We start from the raw sequence: 18636 nt of genomic DNA on the forward strand, positions 1-18636 counted from the left end.
TGATGTATAGGTGGAAACCTAAGGTAAAAGTATTCTGTCATAATTTGTTATGCAACATCTACATTGCCATAAAAAGCCAAACAGAGAGCCTAACTAAAAGATGCCTGTTCCCTCACCCTCCCTTATCATTTGCCTCACTGTGAGATGAGCAGTACGTGCTGGTGAACGCGCCTTTTCCTCTGCAGCAGGCAGACGCTAACTTCAAAATGCCGCCAGGCAGCTCCAGACACATACAAGTATGGCTGGTGAATGCAGGGAGGAAAGAAACCCCCCACTCCTTATGATTTACACAATATTTGGATTTAAGATGTTTCTCAGTTTCCTTGACAAAATGATGAAAAGCACCCCCTGCTAATGAGCCTTGGACCGCTGCAGAGCCCCTGGCCTTCAGCCAGGTATGCGACTTTACTATGAACATATTCCGATTTTTTAATGGAGTACACAATTTGTACCTGCCAAGCCTGTCATATGGAATGTCCGTGTTCTGTGTGAAGCCAAATTTCAAACCAAACAGAGGTCCAATTTTTTACAATTTATTCTCACAAGAACTGAGCCAAGTCATGCTTATTTCTGTCTTTATGAGGCACACTATACCACATAATTAACAGCTTCAAACCTAGCCAATTTGCAGAGTCGCTGAAGCCACTCTACAGTGTAGAGGAGGCTGTTAATAATCAACATTGTGGCTTTGTGGCAATGTACCTTATAGATTACCAAAAAGAGAGAAAAACATGTTAATGTTGCTTTATATGAAGTGCTCCTGCCTATTACATTCAGATGAAACAATTAAAGACTATTTATTGCAAAAACAGGATGACAAAACTCTGAAAGCATCAAGATTTTTTTATTAGTTAACTAAAACTAACCTCATGCAACACTGAATTATTTGTATTTCTTCGGGTCAGTTCTGCACTCCATTACCCTGATGGAACAAGCTGATGGGGTTGCTCCGGAATAACTGCTGGGAGGGATTCAGTCTGCTGTTTGTAATAGTGGATGCACTCAATTCAGTGATAACATTCTTTAATTAGGGCCAGGGGTACATCCACAGCCTCTGCAAGATGAGAGTACCAGCCTCCAACTCACTTGTCTACTTTAAGATTGCCTCATTTTCCTTGCACACTATTTCCCCCATGTTAGAATGGCAAAACAATATATTTGGAAATACAATACATTAAAACCTAAAAATTGAACCAAAAATATGAAGATTTTTCTTTAACACTTCCCTGTTAATGATAAAAATCTGGAATTCCTGGTATCATTTTTTGGAAGAATTTGAAAGTGCCATCATTAACACTTGCTGAATTACTCTCCAAAGTACAAAAGCTATATAATACCAGTAAGTCAGAGTGGGCACCTTATAATTTTTAACCTCTGAAACTCCATGATTTTACCTATATATCTTTAAGACAGTTATGACTTGCTATTTTTTTAATACTTTTTTCCTGCTATGTTACAGCTCTGTCTCAACAGAATGCTCTACATGAATTTTATTTTCTTGTGACCACTTCTCCATAGCTTCTTTTAAACTGATCTCAGCTCACAATAATGCTTATTGATTTTTCTGTAGTAAATTATGAATGAAAAAAATCTACATCTTCAGATAAAAAAAGCCAACCTTGTTTCTTTCTGATTTTCTGATAGATGTCTGGAGGGCTGGGTTTATGAAGAGGTCACCCTAATAATATTCTTACTGTCCAACTTGTAAATCTTCCACAGAATATGGGATAGCATGCTTTAGGAAAATGGCAATACACAGGGTGAAGCACCTCAGGACTGCTGAGATACTGTACCATATAAAAGGAGTGGAAATCAAGACAAACTAATGATTTTGACTCAGTTCAGACTGGGAGGCACTATGCAAGGAAACATAAGAGTGGCACATGAAGCTCATTTCCAAACAGATTATAACCCCATAGCACATAAGAGTATTTCCTAAGCAGAGTCAGAAAGAGACTGCATAATGCATTGCAGAAATACACTTCTGTTATAGAAAACAAAAGTCAACAGAGATGATCAGGAAGGATATCACCTCAAATCCTGTGTCTTCCCAAGCCTATATATTTAGGATGCTCAGACAAAGCGTTATAGAGATCAGACAGTTGAGTGGATACACTTATAAAGAAACAATGACCAAAAACCTGCTGATTCCAAACTGTGCCATTGCTGTCTTGTGAAGAAGTCCTGAACAAGTGTTGCTCCTGAGCATACTGGATATTATGTCAGGAGAAAGATCTTTCCTTCCTGCATTTTTTTTACACAGACTGAGCAGTTCTGAAAATATTCACAATGGCTAATTACTGCTGGGTGTCACATGTCACATTCCTAAGCAAGCATTCCTAAGCATTTCGAACCAGAGAGGCCATATAAAGGCAAATTACCACCTCAATTAAAGGAAAACCTTAGGCACAGAACAAACTGAATCTAGGAGCACAAGGCTCCAAAGCTGCATCAATGAACTGCCTCATTCTGCCAGCAGGAATAAGGCAGCCATCCATTTTTACTCTTTGCAGAAAAACCTTAAAATGCAAAATTATTTGGATCAATTAGAACAGCAACCAAAAAAAAAAAAAACAAACCAAAAAACCCCAAACTCAAACCCCAAGTCCAATAAAACTTTCAACTTTCAGTGTAGTGCTCTCTAAATGGAGAAGTCTAATGCACAAACAACAGGAATAACTCTGTAGCACTACTTCAAAAAAGTATCTGGGTATTGTCATGGATCACAGTGCACACGAATCTGTAACACAAAGACGTTTTAAAAAGACTAAACTTCATTCTCCATTTGTCAAATGCAAGCTGAAAAAAACCCAGTTATTCTAGATTACTTGCCACTGATGAGAACAGCGAAAAATAACAGCTCATTCAGGGCATCATACTTTTCTGCTCTTCTCCAAACTAGAATGATAGAAAGTGTGGAAAAAAAGTTAGGAGGAAAGAATGAACATAGGAAGTGGTGATGAATCTCAAATATGGGGGAAAATGCTATAAATGGGACATCAAGGTTTCCATACTGATAATACAAAAAATAGATTTCATTTGCAGCCAAATGGGGCGTGGAGGGTGGAATTTGTATTAAAAAGGCAGAGAAATACTGTAATGATCTAACATTAGAATGAATTTGCCTTAACTGTAGATTTTGCTTGAGAATACTCTAAGCACACTTAATGATACTCCATTGTATGTGTGTCTTCCTGTGAGTGAGGCAGATGAACACTGAAAACTATTTCAGGATAACATTTCCTCCCAACTGCTCCTGGGTTCTGCTATGATTGCTCTCTCTTGAAAAATGTGTCAAAGTCACATGTAGAAATAGTTTTAGCTTTTATTCGGATGGTGTCCTTGCTGAGTAAAGATTACAGTGTTTGCAGGTACATGTCTTAAGGAGTAAAAAATCTCTCATTTAACAAAGTCTCCTTTTTTTCATGAAGGTGTTGAAAGATGGACAAGCATTAATACAAATGTCAACAATATACATAATAACTGCATGATCGAGATGTTTGCTCTGTCCATGTGCCATTATTGCCTAGCACAATGATTGAATAATGAGTTCAGAGACACAGAGCAGTAAAACAAAAATTAAACCAAATAACACAGGCAAAACAGGAGTACACTGATAAACATATTCTGAAGAGCTATCAGTCTCTTAGGATTGAGGGACTGTATCCACATCCATTCAGGTAGCTTAGGCATACATTCCTTTCTCACACATTCTTTATGAAAGTTCATCTCTCCCATTGCAGCACCCACAAACTCTGATTCCTGAAACAGTCTATTAATTCCATGGCACCCTGACTGGCAATAAAGTGTCCTCAGCCACAGTCTTATCGAGAACTTTTATGACATTTCCTACAGAACTATGATTGAGAACTAAGCCTTAAATAATGTCCAATTCTATTATTTCACAGCTAGAAAATGCCACAGCAAGGCTACAAGCAATGCCTTATTGAAAACACAAGTGAAGAGTCCTATATACGCTTAGTGTGTTCCTTACTGAATCTCATCTTGGTTATTATCTTCAATCTCATCTTGGTTAATATCTTCAGTATAATCCTACCCTATGGAAATCTAAGAGATTGCCTAACATTCCCTAGTGCTGACCAGAGCCAAAGATCATTAATGAAGTGAATACTAAAAAGGATTAAGATATGCTGTGATAAGTGGAAAAGATAGGATATACAGAATACTTTTTCATTTAAAAGACTTGTTAAGGTAAAGAAACAACTTGTTAAGGTAAAGACACAACTTCATCCTTCTGGTTAATAGGTATTAGCCAGGACAACAAGAAAAAGTACTGAGATTTTGGCTAACTCTTGCTTGCTACAATGTACACAAATCTAACCACAATCTCACATTAAGTTTGTTTTTCAATAATAAACATCCCAACAAAAATAATTTATGTCCTAATCATGCTTAAGATGCTCACAGCTGCTTTTGTTTCTGCCACATGAAATTTAGGCTTTGCGCTTTGCAAAATTTACTTTGTATGCTATCCTGCCATGGCTCATGCTGTCATGACCATTTCAATTTATTTTTATTTTCCTTTAATCCATTCAGTGTCAAGGAGAAAAATACTAACAAAATCAACAATCAAAACTTCACTCTTTAAGGTAATTATTTGATCATCTATTCACAGACCTAATTTGAAAGAAAAATTCTTAACCCAATATTAAAGTTCTACTCATAGAAATAAGAGCAATAATAGAACCTAAAGCATCTGAAAGCAGAGTTTCAGTCTCCTAGATAATATACATTCTTAACATTTGCTTGAATATATTAATACTCTTTTCAGAAAGTATCATCAGTCAAGCAAAATGTGTTTATAAGGAAGCGTCACTAAGCTTTTTCATGGTGATCTTCATTTTCCTACTTGGTATTTCTGTGCAAAGGCTTTAGTGGGTGCAAACAGCTGTCTAATATAACTCCCCAGAGAGTCCCAGAATATATTCTAACACTCAAAAGAACATCATTCTGAATGGATATTCTATTCTTCACTCACTCCATCTGGCTGAGTTCTACAATAAATTCTACACACAGAATACCATTCCAGTTTAAAAATTATACTGCATATAATTTATTGTGCTACACCTTTCCTCATAATCCAAAACCAAAAGGCTTTCTGAACTATAAAGACTCCTGAGTTCAGTCAGACAACTCATACATGCATCTTTCCATGCAGAGGCCATGCAGGGAACACTCATGGTCCAGTTTTTTTCTCCTACAGTGTCTCTGGCTAATCTCATCTGTAAATATAAAATCAACAACCATTTCTGTGAGTCATCAGTTGCATCCAGACTTGACTCCTCACCAAGATCATGTCTTAATTTTCCAGTACCGTATATCTAATCTATGTTTGAATTGTTTAAATATTTCTTTCAACATTTTTAACTTGAAAAAGCTTCCTCTTTTTGTCACTGTAAAAAATACTGATTCTGCTGGTCAGCAAGAGCTGGAATTATCTTGAAGTGAGTCTCTGAGATGCAATCCACATCCAGACCATAGACAAAATGTTTTTCATCGCTCTACACAGTTTCCACTTTGATCCAGGCTATTTTCACAAATACTCTCTCATCCTGCTCTCACCTGCCCATTAGGATTGTCATAGTTAAAACCCTGGTCACATTTATCTTCTCCTTCGATGCTTCTCATGCACACACGGTTAAATACCAGGACATCTAAGTGTAAAACTCAGTGCACAGCTTGGCACTGCAAGGCTTACACAAGGTCATACCATTTATTTCCATACAATAACTACTCCTTTCAACCCCATTTTTCTCTAGCGTTATGATCACAAAATCTGCACAACAGGTGTAGCATCATTTTTTTGTATTATTTATTTTTTATTAGCCAATCAGGTTGGGTCTTCTGCAGGTATCCATCTACTGTCTTAATTCTTATATTTTAGTTATAATAACCCTTGGATTAAGTAAATGGCCCACTCTGTCTTTGTACTTTGCCTAACACAAGGGAATCATAATACTTGTCTCAACTTGCACGAATCCCTGAGCTATTACAGTTTTATTCTTACAATGTTCAAGAATAAAACTAATAGTTGAATTTGGCTCTAAGTTTCCCCTGACTGATCTTCCTAGTAATTCTAAACTTAAGTACCTTCTGTATCTATCAGTAGATTAAAACCTCAAAAGAAAAAAAACTCTCTTTAATGAGCAGATTATTTTTCCATTTCTTAAGTAAATACTAGAAACGGATTTGACTTGCAGCTACAATTGTTTAAAATCCTATCTGCCTTTTAGTGGGGAAGTTTCTGTTTATACCGGGTTGGTGTTAGTGTTGAATGAAGATTTTTCCGTAGGAGGAATAAACTAGTTTCTTTTCAGGGCTTGTCTCCTAAGGCAACCGAAAGCCAATCTGTTCTTGACATCAGTTGACAAATAGTATTGCTTTCACAGAACGTAGTATTTTTTAGACACACATGCTTTCATGGTTTTGGCAGGGTATTGCTATTGTTATTTATACTCTAAAAGATGTTCTGCAGATGGTTAAAGGCACGTCAAGTGTTTGCACAAGCTGATGGACTGCTACGTCTTTTCTGCCAAAGGCTGCACCTCTAGCTTTATTTCTGTCACACAAAAAACAGAATAATAGCCTTTTCTGTAGCTGTGACTATTAACCATGCTCATCAGGCCCACACAGACAGCAGTATCAGTTATCTCTATTTTCTTAGACTACAATAAGTAGTTTTTTAAGGTCATAGAAATTCACACTTTATACCAGGAAACTGGTGTTTCAATAAATCTCTCACAAACCCTGGTATGGTTTAAAGATGTGGTATGTTCAGTCTCCTAATGGATATTTATCTGAGGTGGAGACTTGATCTGTGTTCAAAATACACCCACCTTGCTCAGTCAGATTTCACTAAGGCCAGTTCAAAATATAATTAGAAAAGGTGGAATTTTCTGCCTTTTACACAAAACTTAGTAAACAGAGATTTCATTCAAGATGTTTTCTCCCCTTTTGAGTGGATTGAAATTAACAGCTCCCACTTTCCTGGCAACTGTTCATACAATCAGCCCATACAGGCTCTATGGGTATCACCCATAGAAACAATTTCTCTTCTAGCTGAACCACTGTGCAGTGAAGGGTGAAAAGTCAAAAGGTCTAGAATAAATAGGTGGGACAATATTCTGCAGCCTACTGAATGGGAGGAATTATCTTTAGAAAGGTCATCCTGGGAAATCTGTACTGTATCTACTGGCCAGCTACCACCAGCAAGAGTTTAACTTACTGCTAGCCTTCAGTAACTACATAAAACTTAAAATGGTACCAGGATTAAGCTTTTTTCTTTGTTTAGGACAATATATACTGGCCTCACCATACCAGGAAGATCAGTGATAGACATCTAAGACAACTCAGTATTCACCTACTTTTTACCTACTGTCACAGAAACTCTCAGCGACTGTTGCAGATTAGCTGCTTTTATAATCCAGCTTCTTTGGCTTATTAAACCAAAATTTAACAATACACAAAGATGATGAATATGCATACTGTAAAAAGTACCATCATAAAGCTGCTGACTCAGTTAGCTACATTAGCACATCCTCCTGTACAATTTTACCATTCTTCAACTTCTGTGCATATCCTTTATAACAGCCTTAATATCCTTGACTTCCATGCCATGTTAAGTCAGGTCTCCTTGAAAGTATTTTTTATTTATGTCCATATCAGCATAGAGTGTGGCACAAAAGAGACGATTTATGGAGAAAATGACAGAGTAGTAGATGTCAACACTGTATTTTGTTGGAGTTATTCCAAACCTACACTGAAGTAGCTCTAGTCTGATTTAATTCATGAGCCATTGAAATTGTAGCACCTTAGGCTTGTTCCCAAAGTACATCTTTCAGTGTAGCTTCATCTGAAAAGAATCACACTGCTCTCCAACTCCAAAAGTCATCTGTATAAGTCTGCAGCATCTTTTAGTCACTTAAATATGCCTTTTCTTCTGAATTGCATTGGTTGCTGAAGAATAGCCACATACCAGTCTGGAGAAACAAAATGTGCTGGGATATAAATCCAGTAAACAGAGGCACTTTTTTGGTCTAAATAGTTCCATGACTTGTTTATTTTACTAGGAATCACACAAACAGTTGCAACAGTGCACAGGGACACTGGGGATAGGAAGAAGCAACTGGAAAGGAGGAGTTTGGGAGGAAGACCATATTTATCACTGACAGTATTACGTTAATAAACATCAACTACTACTAAGTGGAGCAAAAAAAGTGCTTTGAAACTTGAATATACTTTAAGATGTATATTACTGACTTCTCAGTAGCAACATCCACATCTGTCTTTGCAGGTTTTAGAAAGATTCCCCTGCTCATATGCACACACTGAGTTCTATTTTTAGTATATTAATGAACCAGTTCTCTCATCTCCTCTTCTACAGCGACCTATGTCTGTAATCTTTTGCTGTTTCTCCTTTCATCAAATTGTTCATAAATTCTAATCCTTTTCCTCATTGAAAACACTCAAATTTGCAAAAGCTCACATACAGAGCCCATTGACTTAAACTTGTTTAAGAAAAAGAGGAAAGACTTAGACGACATAAAAGAAACTGCTTGCTCTCAGGGTAGTGAGAGACTGGAACAGGCTGCCCAGAGAAGTTCCTCAGTCCCTGCAAAGTGTTCAAGGCCAGTTTGAATGGAGCTTTGGGCAACCCAATATAGCAGGAGATGTCCCTGACCATGGCAGGAGGATTGGAACTAAAGGAGCTTTAAGGTTCCTTCCAAATCTAAGCATTCCCTGATTCTGTGATTTCATCCGCAAATTTAAGTCCTTGCATTCATGCCTATTTTGTAAATACTAGATAAAAGAATTTTCAAAGAGGTCTCAAAGAATGAGGCTACACAATGGGAACTACAAGGCTCCATAAACATGTATGCAATTTATGCTAAATGTTATTTTTAAATATTGTAGCATCAGTACTGTTTATTAGATTATCCTATTGCTTCTTCTCATTAAATTCCTGTCAGTACAGTCTTTTTCATAATGAAAAATATTCTGCAACAGTTCTCACTTGCTAAATGTGCACCGTGTGTTACAGGTAAAAATTGATACATTAATTTCAAATTAATTACCATTTATTAGCTAACAGTCAAAAAGCTTACAGCCTTGTTTCCAAACTAGCAAGTGCTTTCTCTAGGCATTACAGCTGTAATGACATGCAGCCATCCATCTCTGGATATGTCTTCACAGAAATCTCCAAAGTGGCACAGAAGGCACTGTTATTGGAAGCGGTACATCCAAAGGACTCAGCGCTCTGCTCACACTATTAAACCTCATATCTCAGCAGAATGCCTGCTAAGGAAGCTGAAATGCTTCTGATACCCCAGAAAGCTCACCAGAACAAGCAGTTTCTGCAGAGCACCACATGTCCTTTCTTGCCCAGAGATCCACGTCTGGGGCTACCATGCAAGAAGCTTCCTACATTGTGGGAGCAACTGGAATTTTTAGAGCTTTGTGGGACAAAGTAAATTACAGAATCACAGAATATCTGAGTTGGAAAGGACCCACAGGGATCATCAGAGTTCTGAACTCTGTCAGGCTCGAGATGTTTTTAAACAATTGTACTCAATATGTGCAAATACCATTTTCAGTGCTTAAGATAAAGATACCTTTCTTATGCCACAAGCCCTCCACACCTGTCAAATATTACACTTCTATTCCAAGGAAGAAAGAGGTTCAGAGTCCACACCAGCATTTATGTATTGTAAAAATCAGTTTTCTGTTAATCTTGTGCTTAGCAAGACTTGGAATGTTTACACTCAAACCTCAAAGAAAAACATTTTGAAGTACACAACAATCTGGTGAAACTACCAAATGATTAAGGATAAAAAAGATGAAGATGAGCTGTGACAGACTCAATACAGTCATTATAGGATGAAATAACATGGAAAAAGGGAAAATGAAGTTCAGTGTAGATATACATCAAATGATGAAGATTATAAAATATCCCCTATGTAGCCATAACACAATACAAACATTGAATACAAACAGAACTTCCTAAATGCAGTGACTGCTAATAACCAGTTAAAAAGGATCAAGAACGAGATCCTGAGGCCACACTCAAAGCTAAAGAGAGGACAGAAAAGTCCCTGTGGGGAGACAAGAAGGCACAGAGAATAAACCAAAGAATTTCCCTGTGATATTACAGGTAGACTGAAGTTCTTGTCTTTTGGATCTTTAAACACTGGAACAGAACTCAGTAATATCAGGAGCAACTAAGTAAGGGTGATCCAATACTGAATATTTTTCATATCTGGAGACACTAAGTAAACTGATATACTTCAATTTGAAAGAGACAGCTCAGGAAGGTGTAACAGAAGCTTATTGATACTGAAAAGGAGAACAGGAACCTTCTGGAAGAAGTAGGGGACACCAAATCAAATTAAGAGGAAGCAGGTTTCAAATAAACAAAAGGAAGTATTTCTTTAAACATAAAGATAAACTGTTCAATTCCTCACCACAGGATATTGCAGATGCTCAAAGTTTACATGAATCCAGAAGAAAACTGTACTTTTTAGTAGGAGAAAAATCCATTGAAGACTACTAAATTCACAGAAAACACATCTGTTGAGATGCAGTCTCAAATAATTGAAGGCTGGAAGAGTACTATACTTGCTTACTTTGTCCTCCTACTTTTCCCCAGGGCACCACTTCAGGCTATCATTAGAAGCAGGATGCTGAGCCTGATGAACCTTTAATCTCACCAAATGGGTATGTGTAAGTAAATTAAACAGTGATAGATCTCGGGACCTGGTACTCGGTCATCTGTATCATTTAATTGATAGACCCCAGCTGTGAAGGATTTTTTGCAGACATTTCAATGAGTCCAATTAGCATTTCCTCATGTAATTCCCAGGCACAATTCAAAAGCTAGTATAGGCTAGGGAACTATTCCCAACAGGCACTTTTGATTAAGCCTGTTTCAAAGGGCAAGAGCATTAAACAACAGGAAGATGGCCAGATCAAGCCAAATATCACAGAACTACCTAAACATTACCCTACCCTGGTAATGTTTAGCTTTCTAGGATGGAGACGTGACTGCACTTGTTTCAGGAAGAGAAATAAAAGAAGGTGCAAAGAGGTGACTAAATTGTTACAAGATGAGAAAGAAAAAAACTTGTATACTTCCCTATGTAGCATTAGGAGACAAGTATGAAAAACCTCTGTTCACATTTATATCCAGCTGATAAAGCACTCAGTCTTACCTGCATGAAACAGGAGATCAAGGATTTCAGATATTCTTCTCCCTTCCCCAGTAAAGTATCTGCATTGATGGCTAGCACAGGTAAGAGACAATTTTTAAGCACAGTGGAACCAACTCCACTCACATCCAAACAAACTAGGGAATAGGACCCTAAGTCTATAATGAAAATTGCGCATTCTTCCATTATTCAAAAAACATTAAGACCAGGTAGTGTCCATGGTTACACCAAGATTTGCAGTTTATGGAATTCTTCTAATCTTTTGCTCGGACTGAAGTATTTCTAGACGAATCTACAGCTCATAAATAGAAGCACTCAACTAATACATAGTGCTTCTCTTAATTGTAATTAACTGCTTCTCTTAATTTTATTTTTTTAGTATTTTTAATTATGGACCTTTGTCTTCTATCTAGGTGCAATAGCTTCTATTTTTCAAGTAAATTGGAAGCTTCCCCAGTACTCAAGCTGTCTGGTTTTACCACTGAAATTTATGATAGACATTAAAATATTATAAACACTAAATAATGGCTAGCTTCAAACCAGCTTGTTAGACCTAGGAAACATAATTCTTTCTTCATTTCTTTATGCTTATTTAAGAAAAGCATATTGAAGACTGAAAGAAAAGACTACACCTGGGGACACCCTGGAAGTTTATAGCCTTGTGTGTTCTGGATGGATAGAAGATAGACAGAGGAGTATTTTATTAGGTGTGATAGGATGAAGTAGAAAACACTGAACCTCCAGGAAATCTTCTTGACACTAAGATCTATTAGGAATTGTCTTCTAAAGGAAATAGATGAAGCCCTATTTCCTGGGATAATTCAAATTGTACTTCAGAAAATAGTAAATATATACAAAGAACATCCTGCGTTTAGAAGAAAATCAGGCAGATGAAATTTTTTTCTACATTTAGGCTGGACAAGTCCCAGACTCCCACTCTCTACTCATATGTATACACAGGTGAAAGCACAATTAAGACATGCAATATATAATGTAAAAAGGATGGCACTCTGGAAATAATAACTATCATTATGGTTTTATTCTCGAAGTTTCCCTTATTCAAACACATGTAACTTTTAAATTAATATATTGAGAAATATAATATATATTATATATTTATAGATTATATATAATAAAAATTAAAAATATATTGAGAAATATTAATCACAGAATTAGAGTAAAATAATAACTTTACCAGAAATCAAGTGTCTACAAGTGCCTATCACAGCACATAAACTGCTACATAGCTCAGGTCCAATGACAACCAGTTTTAAAACCCTCAGCTTCAAGTGTGAGAAGAAAGGGAATACACTTTATGAGGGAATGCAGCCAGTCCAGTGAAACTGCAATTGAAGAGTCCCTCTCCAGAGCCCAGCAGTCCTCCTCTCAACTTCTGAGTCTTCTGAGATATCAGCTAGTCCTGTGATTTCATTACATAACAGCACACATTGTCTCTCTGACTTTAAACACAAACAGGGATTTTATACTAGCATTTTGAAACAGCTAAGCAAGGCATGGAATTAAAGATTCCCAGCTCTATGAAATGACTATTACCTGTTAGTGACAAACAAGTCATGTTTGCTCAGCTATAATTAACATGTAAATTTGTTGGCTTTTCTATCACCACTATTTCAAATATAATTTAGGTTTGTTCCACATATACTGCTAAAGGTTAATGAAATCAATACAGCATTCACATTCCATGTGTCCCAGAAAATTGAATTCTCAGTGTTCAAGCTCATTTACAGAAAGAATCATATCTGTAAAGTGTACTAAAGAAAATACATATTCTAACCAAAAAGGTAGACAAGACGACAGAAAAAGTAGGGGACCTAGTTAAAGAGTATTAATTGGAGTGAGCAAAGGAAGCAATAACCAGGAGGAAAGAGAATTAATTACAGATTTAACAAAGGAAAAAGATATTTTAGAGGTTGTTTCTCCAGTTTGGATATTTAGGGTGGACATTAGACAAGTTCTTTGCAGAAGGAATGGCTGGGCATTGGAATGAGCGGTCTAGAGAGGTGGTAGAGTCACTGTCCCTGAAAGTGTTTAAAAAGGACTGGATGTGGTACTTACTGTCATGGTCCAGTAAATAAATAGTGTTAGGTCATAGGTTGGACTTGACCGTCTCAAAGGACTTTTCCAACTTAGCTAACAGTGACTGGGCCTGTTCCAATACCCCAGTGATGCACATTCTTCTAGTATCAAAATAAATAATAATAAAGATTTCAACCTCTGCAAGTTTCAAGATAGGTCTGAGATCTTGAAACCTAGAGAGAATGAAATCCAGACCCAAACTTGTTAATCAGCCCAGATTGCTCAGGGCTTGCCTTGAAAACCTCAAGGAAAAATTTCACTATGTGCAACCTGCTTCAAAGCTTTCAGTCCTATCAAAGAAAACTATTAACTGGACATTAAAAACAAACAAGTATGTATATTCAAAAAGAAACTGTCCTGCTGTTCTCTGTGCTTATTGAATTAGAAATAAGTGTAAGGGATACCTTGCATAGTTTTGATGCTATTAACAGAATATGGCAGTCATTTAAGATAATCTCATCTCCTGTGTTTTCGTGAACCAAGCCTTTAGTTTATTCCTTTTTGTGTTACCAGGATAAAAACCGCAGACCACTGGAAGAGGAAATTACTACTGTAACAAACAACACTATTAAAATTAAAAACCCTTTCCTAATGGCTACACAGCATCTCCCTTGCTGCATTTCCAGCCCACTGCTCTGCATGCACTACAGACACACAAAACAGACCATTTCTTTCCTCCTTGTAGTAATGTTATGTATTTGAAAACTGTTCACATATTTTCAGCTGACTCCACACTAAGAGTCAATCATGCAATCCTTCCCCAAATGTTCTGTATTTCTGAGCATCAGTCATTCTCAATGCTTGTCTTTCAAAATTTGTAGAATTGAAGCCATATCAACACCAAATAACACTTTTTAATAGGACTTTTTAATTAGTGTTGCAGACAATAAATTCAATTCATTTTTCATTTTGGGCTACATTTCTGATTTACCAATAACATTCTGTATTTTACAGCTTTCTTCTACCTGTTATCAGTACCTTCTGACTGCCTATCATCATGAAATGTACTAGTCATGTTTTCTATCCCATACTGTAAAATTAAAATTCTAAGCAGCATTAGAAGGAGAACAGATCCCCATTATATAGTTTGCCTACTTGGCAGCAAACCAATTAAAACTTCTCTCAGTGTATACTTTTTCAGTCACGCTATAAAAGGGTAAACCAATGTTTTTGTTGCAGTTATAAGACTATCATATAAGAGTGACATAATTTATGTAACACAGAGAAAACAGAATACAAAGGAGAATTAAAATAAATTCACAGTGAGAGTATATTCGAGGGAAAACTTGCAACATTACACTTGCAATGTGTGTACTTACTGTACCACTATTGGTTTCTGTAAGAGAGAAACAAGTTCAGCCATGACCAAAAGCAGAACAAGACTTTTGGAATCCTCAGGAAGAACCAAGTGTGGCAGAGAAACCCCTAAGCAGCATAAAGGAATCTCCCCCAATAATTTACATTACCGATGCTTCCCATAACTGTAATGTACAAATGATTACGCACTGTCACCTCAGCTGTCTCTTTCTGATGTCCCTAAGGCTTGCTCTGCCAAAGCAGAACCTAATACAAAAACCAACTATTTTCATTTGATGAAATGAGATATAAGGCTGAGTTGGTTTCAAGTATTCAATCCTACAAAATGATAGGGTCACTGAACCAAAAGCAGAGGATGGTTCTTTTCCAAGTACATTTATATTTCCATGTACTCCTGTGGGGAGTCTGGAATGGCAAATATCCCACACTGAGGTAGCTGTGTCCCAATCACCTTAGGTGATATGCAAAATGGAGTGTTCAAAAATTTTGTTCTTTAATACACAATATTGCACAGAATTTTTGGTAATAGGAAAATTTTCCATTTCAGGCTTTGTAATCATGTTTGTTAGACACAAAGTCGTGTAACTATTTCATTTTGTGCTATGTTAAAATGCAAATGTGTTGATAATTTTTTTATACTGGAGTTTAGTAGCTGAAACTCTACATTGTTATTGTTACACAATTATTTGAATCAAAGCTGAACTGAGTAACTGCTAAGACCTACGTCTCATAACCGTAAAGAACACACTTCCCACACAAGTATCATGTATAGCTTCTGATGAAATTAGCCCAGATTATTTTTTGAGTGAACACTGGTAAATAAAGATCTTTCCACTCTTATATTTCCTTTAATTTCAAGGGCAGTTGAATGCAGCATTAATAATAAATAATACTAAACATATTAATAGACACTAGATTATTTTTTTTCAAATGGACCCTTTAATTTTCATCTGAATTTACAGAGACAAAAAGAAAAAAAATATGCTGGTTTAACTTCTGGATAAGAAAAATGCGACTACCAGTGATTAGGTCATTTTATCTCTGCTTTAAAATAAGGAAAATCAAGTAAAGAGAGTGGCAGCAACAACTGGAACCATGTGCCTGTGCTCAAACACACTTTATTCATAGAACTCGAGGAGAGCACAGCACAGCTACAGAGCAATTATTGGGAGGAAAAAAAAAAAAAAGAAAAAATGCACAAGCCTTTCAGAACTGATGAATAATGATACTACCATGGAAATAAGATCTGTCATTGGAGTCAGAAACACTGAAGCTTAACAAGTGGGTTTTTTTAGAGGCTGAAATCTCACGTTATAAATGTTACTTGCTATGGATGATGGTTTTTACTTCTGATACTTCTTCCTTCTTGGCTACTGGGATACTTCTTCCTAAAAAAACCTCCACATTTTAAATCTGCTTCAATTCTGTTAATCCATAGCATGCTTTCTTTAAAATATGAACACTGGAAAGCTGTCTGACACTTCTGAAGAGGTATGGTGGGTGAGTGAATATATCTGTGTCCAAAGCAGCCTAACTCACAAATATATTACACTTTTTTAAATTCAGAAGCTTCCACCTACTCTCTATTTTCACCAGTCTGAATATTGCCAGAATAGCAGCTGCTGTCATTCTTCATCTTTATGATATATAAATTCAGCAGAAATGCTTTTCTGCACCCTTTTTAGACAGTGGGCCAAAGCACAGAGAAACCACTTGTTTCAAGAAAAGACTCTTACTTCAGGTTGCCTAATCCAAACCAACCAAAATTAGTGAGAAAGTAGTAAACAGGCATGAACATGGTTAAGAACTGAAGTTTCAACCATAAACTATCTCCACTGTTACTTTAATTCTTATTAGACAAGGTAATACCTGGCTCTTCCTTCCATTTGTCCCTCAACACACATTTACTTTCCTTTGATTTAGTTTACTTCCCTACCTGGGAAGACTTACCTACCAGAAGTAACACAAGGATATTGTATTGCATCATTTGATGCAACCCAGTGCTGGCATTCTATCAGCCAAAACAGCCTTCCACAAAGAAGGCTAAATGGGTTTAGTTCCCATTTTAATGCAAGCTATTGAACTATTTCCTGCCACTACAGAGGTTCTCTTGGTTCTTCGTAAAACTTTTCCTTATAGGAAAAAAAAAAAAGTCTAAAAGAAGCCTTGATGGCACCCAAGAAATACATAAAGAACTTCTCATTCTTAAGCATTCACACGTCAAAACTTTAAGAATTTTATTAATTAAAGGTTAAGGTACACTCTCAGAAAAAAGCTCTGCTTGGTTGGCCATCTATCATATTGTTAAACCAATAAATTACATGGATGAAATAATTTACCTTTTCACCTTCTTCACCCTTACTACCTGGAAAGCCTTGTTCACCCTGGAACAAAAAAGGATAAAATACAAATCTCAAACAAACATTGTTCAAGTAATGGTATTCTTTAAAATAATTTTAATGCATTGAACTTTTATTATAAGACAAAAATGAAATAATTTGGATGCTGTTTGTTTCTCATTCAGAAAGGTGTGAAATGTCTTCAAAAAAATGATATGCCTTTCCATAGTGTTTTTCAATTAATAGGAATAATTTATTTTTCCATTCATCCTAAGGGATTTTCTCACGTTTAAAAATTCTCAACTATTTATTGACTCTAGATCTGCTTATTAAAGTACTTCTTTTCTTCTGCAGAGTCAATTTTAATACACTTATTCCTATTAATACCTTCATTTTAATTTTTAAATATGACTACTCAACTGTGAAGGCCTTCAACCCAGATCAATTGGAAAAATACACAGATACAATTTATGAAAAGAAAACTAATTTATTTCACTTTGAAAACCATATCCAATTACCCAACTATTAAAAACAAACCAAAACAAAGAAAGAGAAAACACAGAAGGGGGGACTTTTAAACTATTAATTCAAGCTCAGATTATTTCAGCAGATTGAATTCTTTGTTTGATGGTATTTCAATAAAAAGACCTATTATAATGCTCTTTCCACCTCTAACTTCCTAACTTTTAGCTCAGAAAAGGATCATAGTGTACAATCTTACTATGTTAACATCTTCATCAAATGCAATCAGCAGGCTGTCCATATTATACAAAAATAACACCTGCTCTAGGCTTTTATTAATGTGTACTTGCATGTTTTGTGAGACATACAGAAGACAGATGGGCAAAAGTATATACAGACAGCACAAAAATGATCTAATTAAAAATGCAAACTTTTCCTTTCTCTCTCAAATCATATAGCTGGAGATGGTTTGCATGTCTTTTCCAGTCTCCAGAATTAAGTCTCATGGCCTTGAACAACACACACGTTTTTTTACACATCTGTAGAAGAAAAGAGTGGAAAATATCCAAAGGAAAGCTTATGCTGTTTTTTAAAATTCCTTTAAAAAAATTAGACAGAGCAATGTCTAAACATTCTTTCACCCTTCAGAGAGTGTAATTTCCTTAAATAGAAGTCTAAGGTTTAAGTGAGGTTAACTAGAACAGCTGGCTATAACTTGCAAAAATTCTAGCAGTGTTTTGTAAAATCTTTCAAGTAATGTATTGTGTACTGAACATGTACTACACATCTGGGAATTAAATCCAAAGCTTTGGAGGTTTGCAGAAATACAAATTATCAAATAATTCTGGACTTTTCATCACTTTCTACAGTGTCTGCCTTTTACTTTTTTCTTTTGGTGGGGGTGGCTTATACAATCAACAGCTCAATTTTAGAAGCAAGCCCAAGACCAAGCATACAAAATGGTTTCTAGTGAAATAAACTTCCACATGTCCTCACATGTGGAATGAAAGCGTAATTCCTGAAATAATTTACAAATGAGTATGATTTCTGTTCAGTTCATCTGGTTGTTTTTTTTTTTGTGAAAATTCATGTAAGATATTCTTTTGAAGCCCCTTCCAACCTGGGCTGTTCTATGACTCCCATTCTTCTCCAACTGCTGGACACACAACACAGCTAACACTTACTCTAAAAAATTC

The 18636-nt window shown here is 36.2% G+C and overlaps 1 protein-coding gene across 7 annotated transcripts in view; it reads right to left on the bottom strand.

The window, feature by feature from the left end:
* COL19A1 (collagen type XIX alpha 1 chain) overlaps positions 1–18636 on the bottom strand; it is a 186569-nt gene that overhangs the window by 102706 nt on the left and 65227 nt on the right. For 6 of the 7 annotated variants that reach the window (XM_033512991.1, XM_033512992.1, XM_015622434.3 and 3 more), the window contains exon 11: positions 16979–17023. The exons of the other annotated variant lie outside the window; for it this stretch is intronic. In XM_033512991.1, the coding sequence (XP_033368882.1) occupies positions 16979–17023 (45 nt within the window). The remainder of the gene's footprint in view (positions 1–16978; positions 17024–18636) is intronic. 7 annotated transcript variants of the gene reach the window in all.

This window comes from Parus major, chromosome 3 (genome assembly GCF_001522545.3).
Source record: "Parus major isolate Abel chromosome 3, Parus_major1.1, whole genome shotgun sequence".
Lineage (NCBI taxonomy): Eukaryota > Metazoa > Chordata > Aves > Passeriformes > Paridae > Parus > Parus major.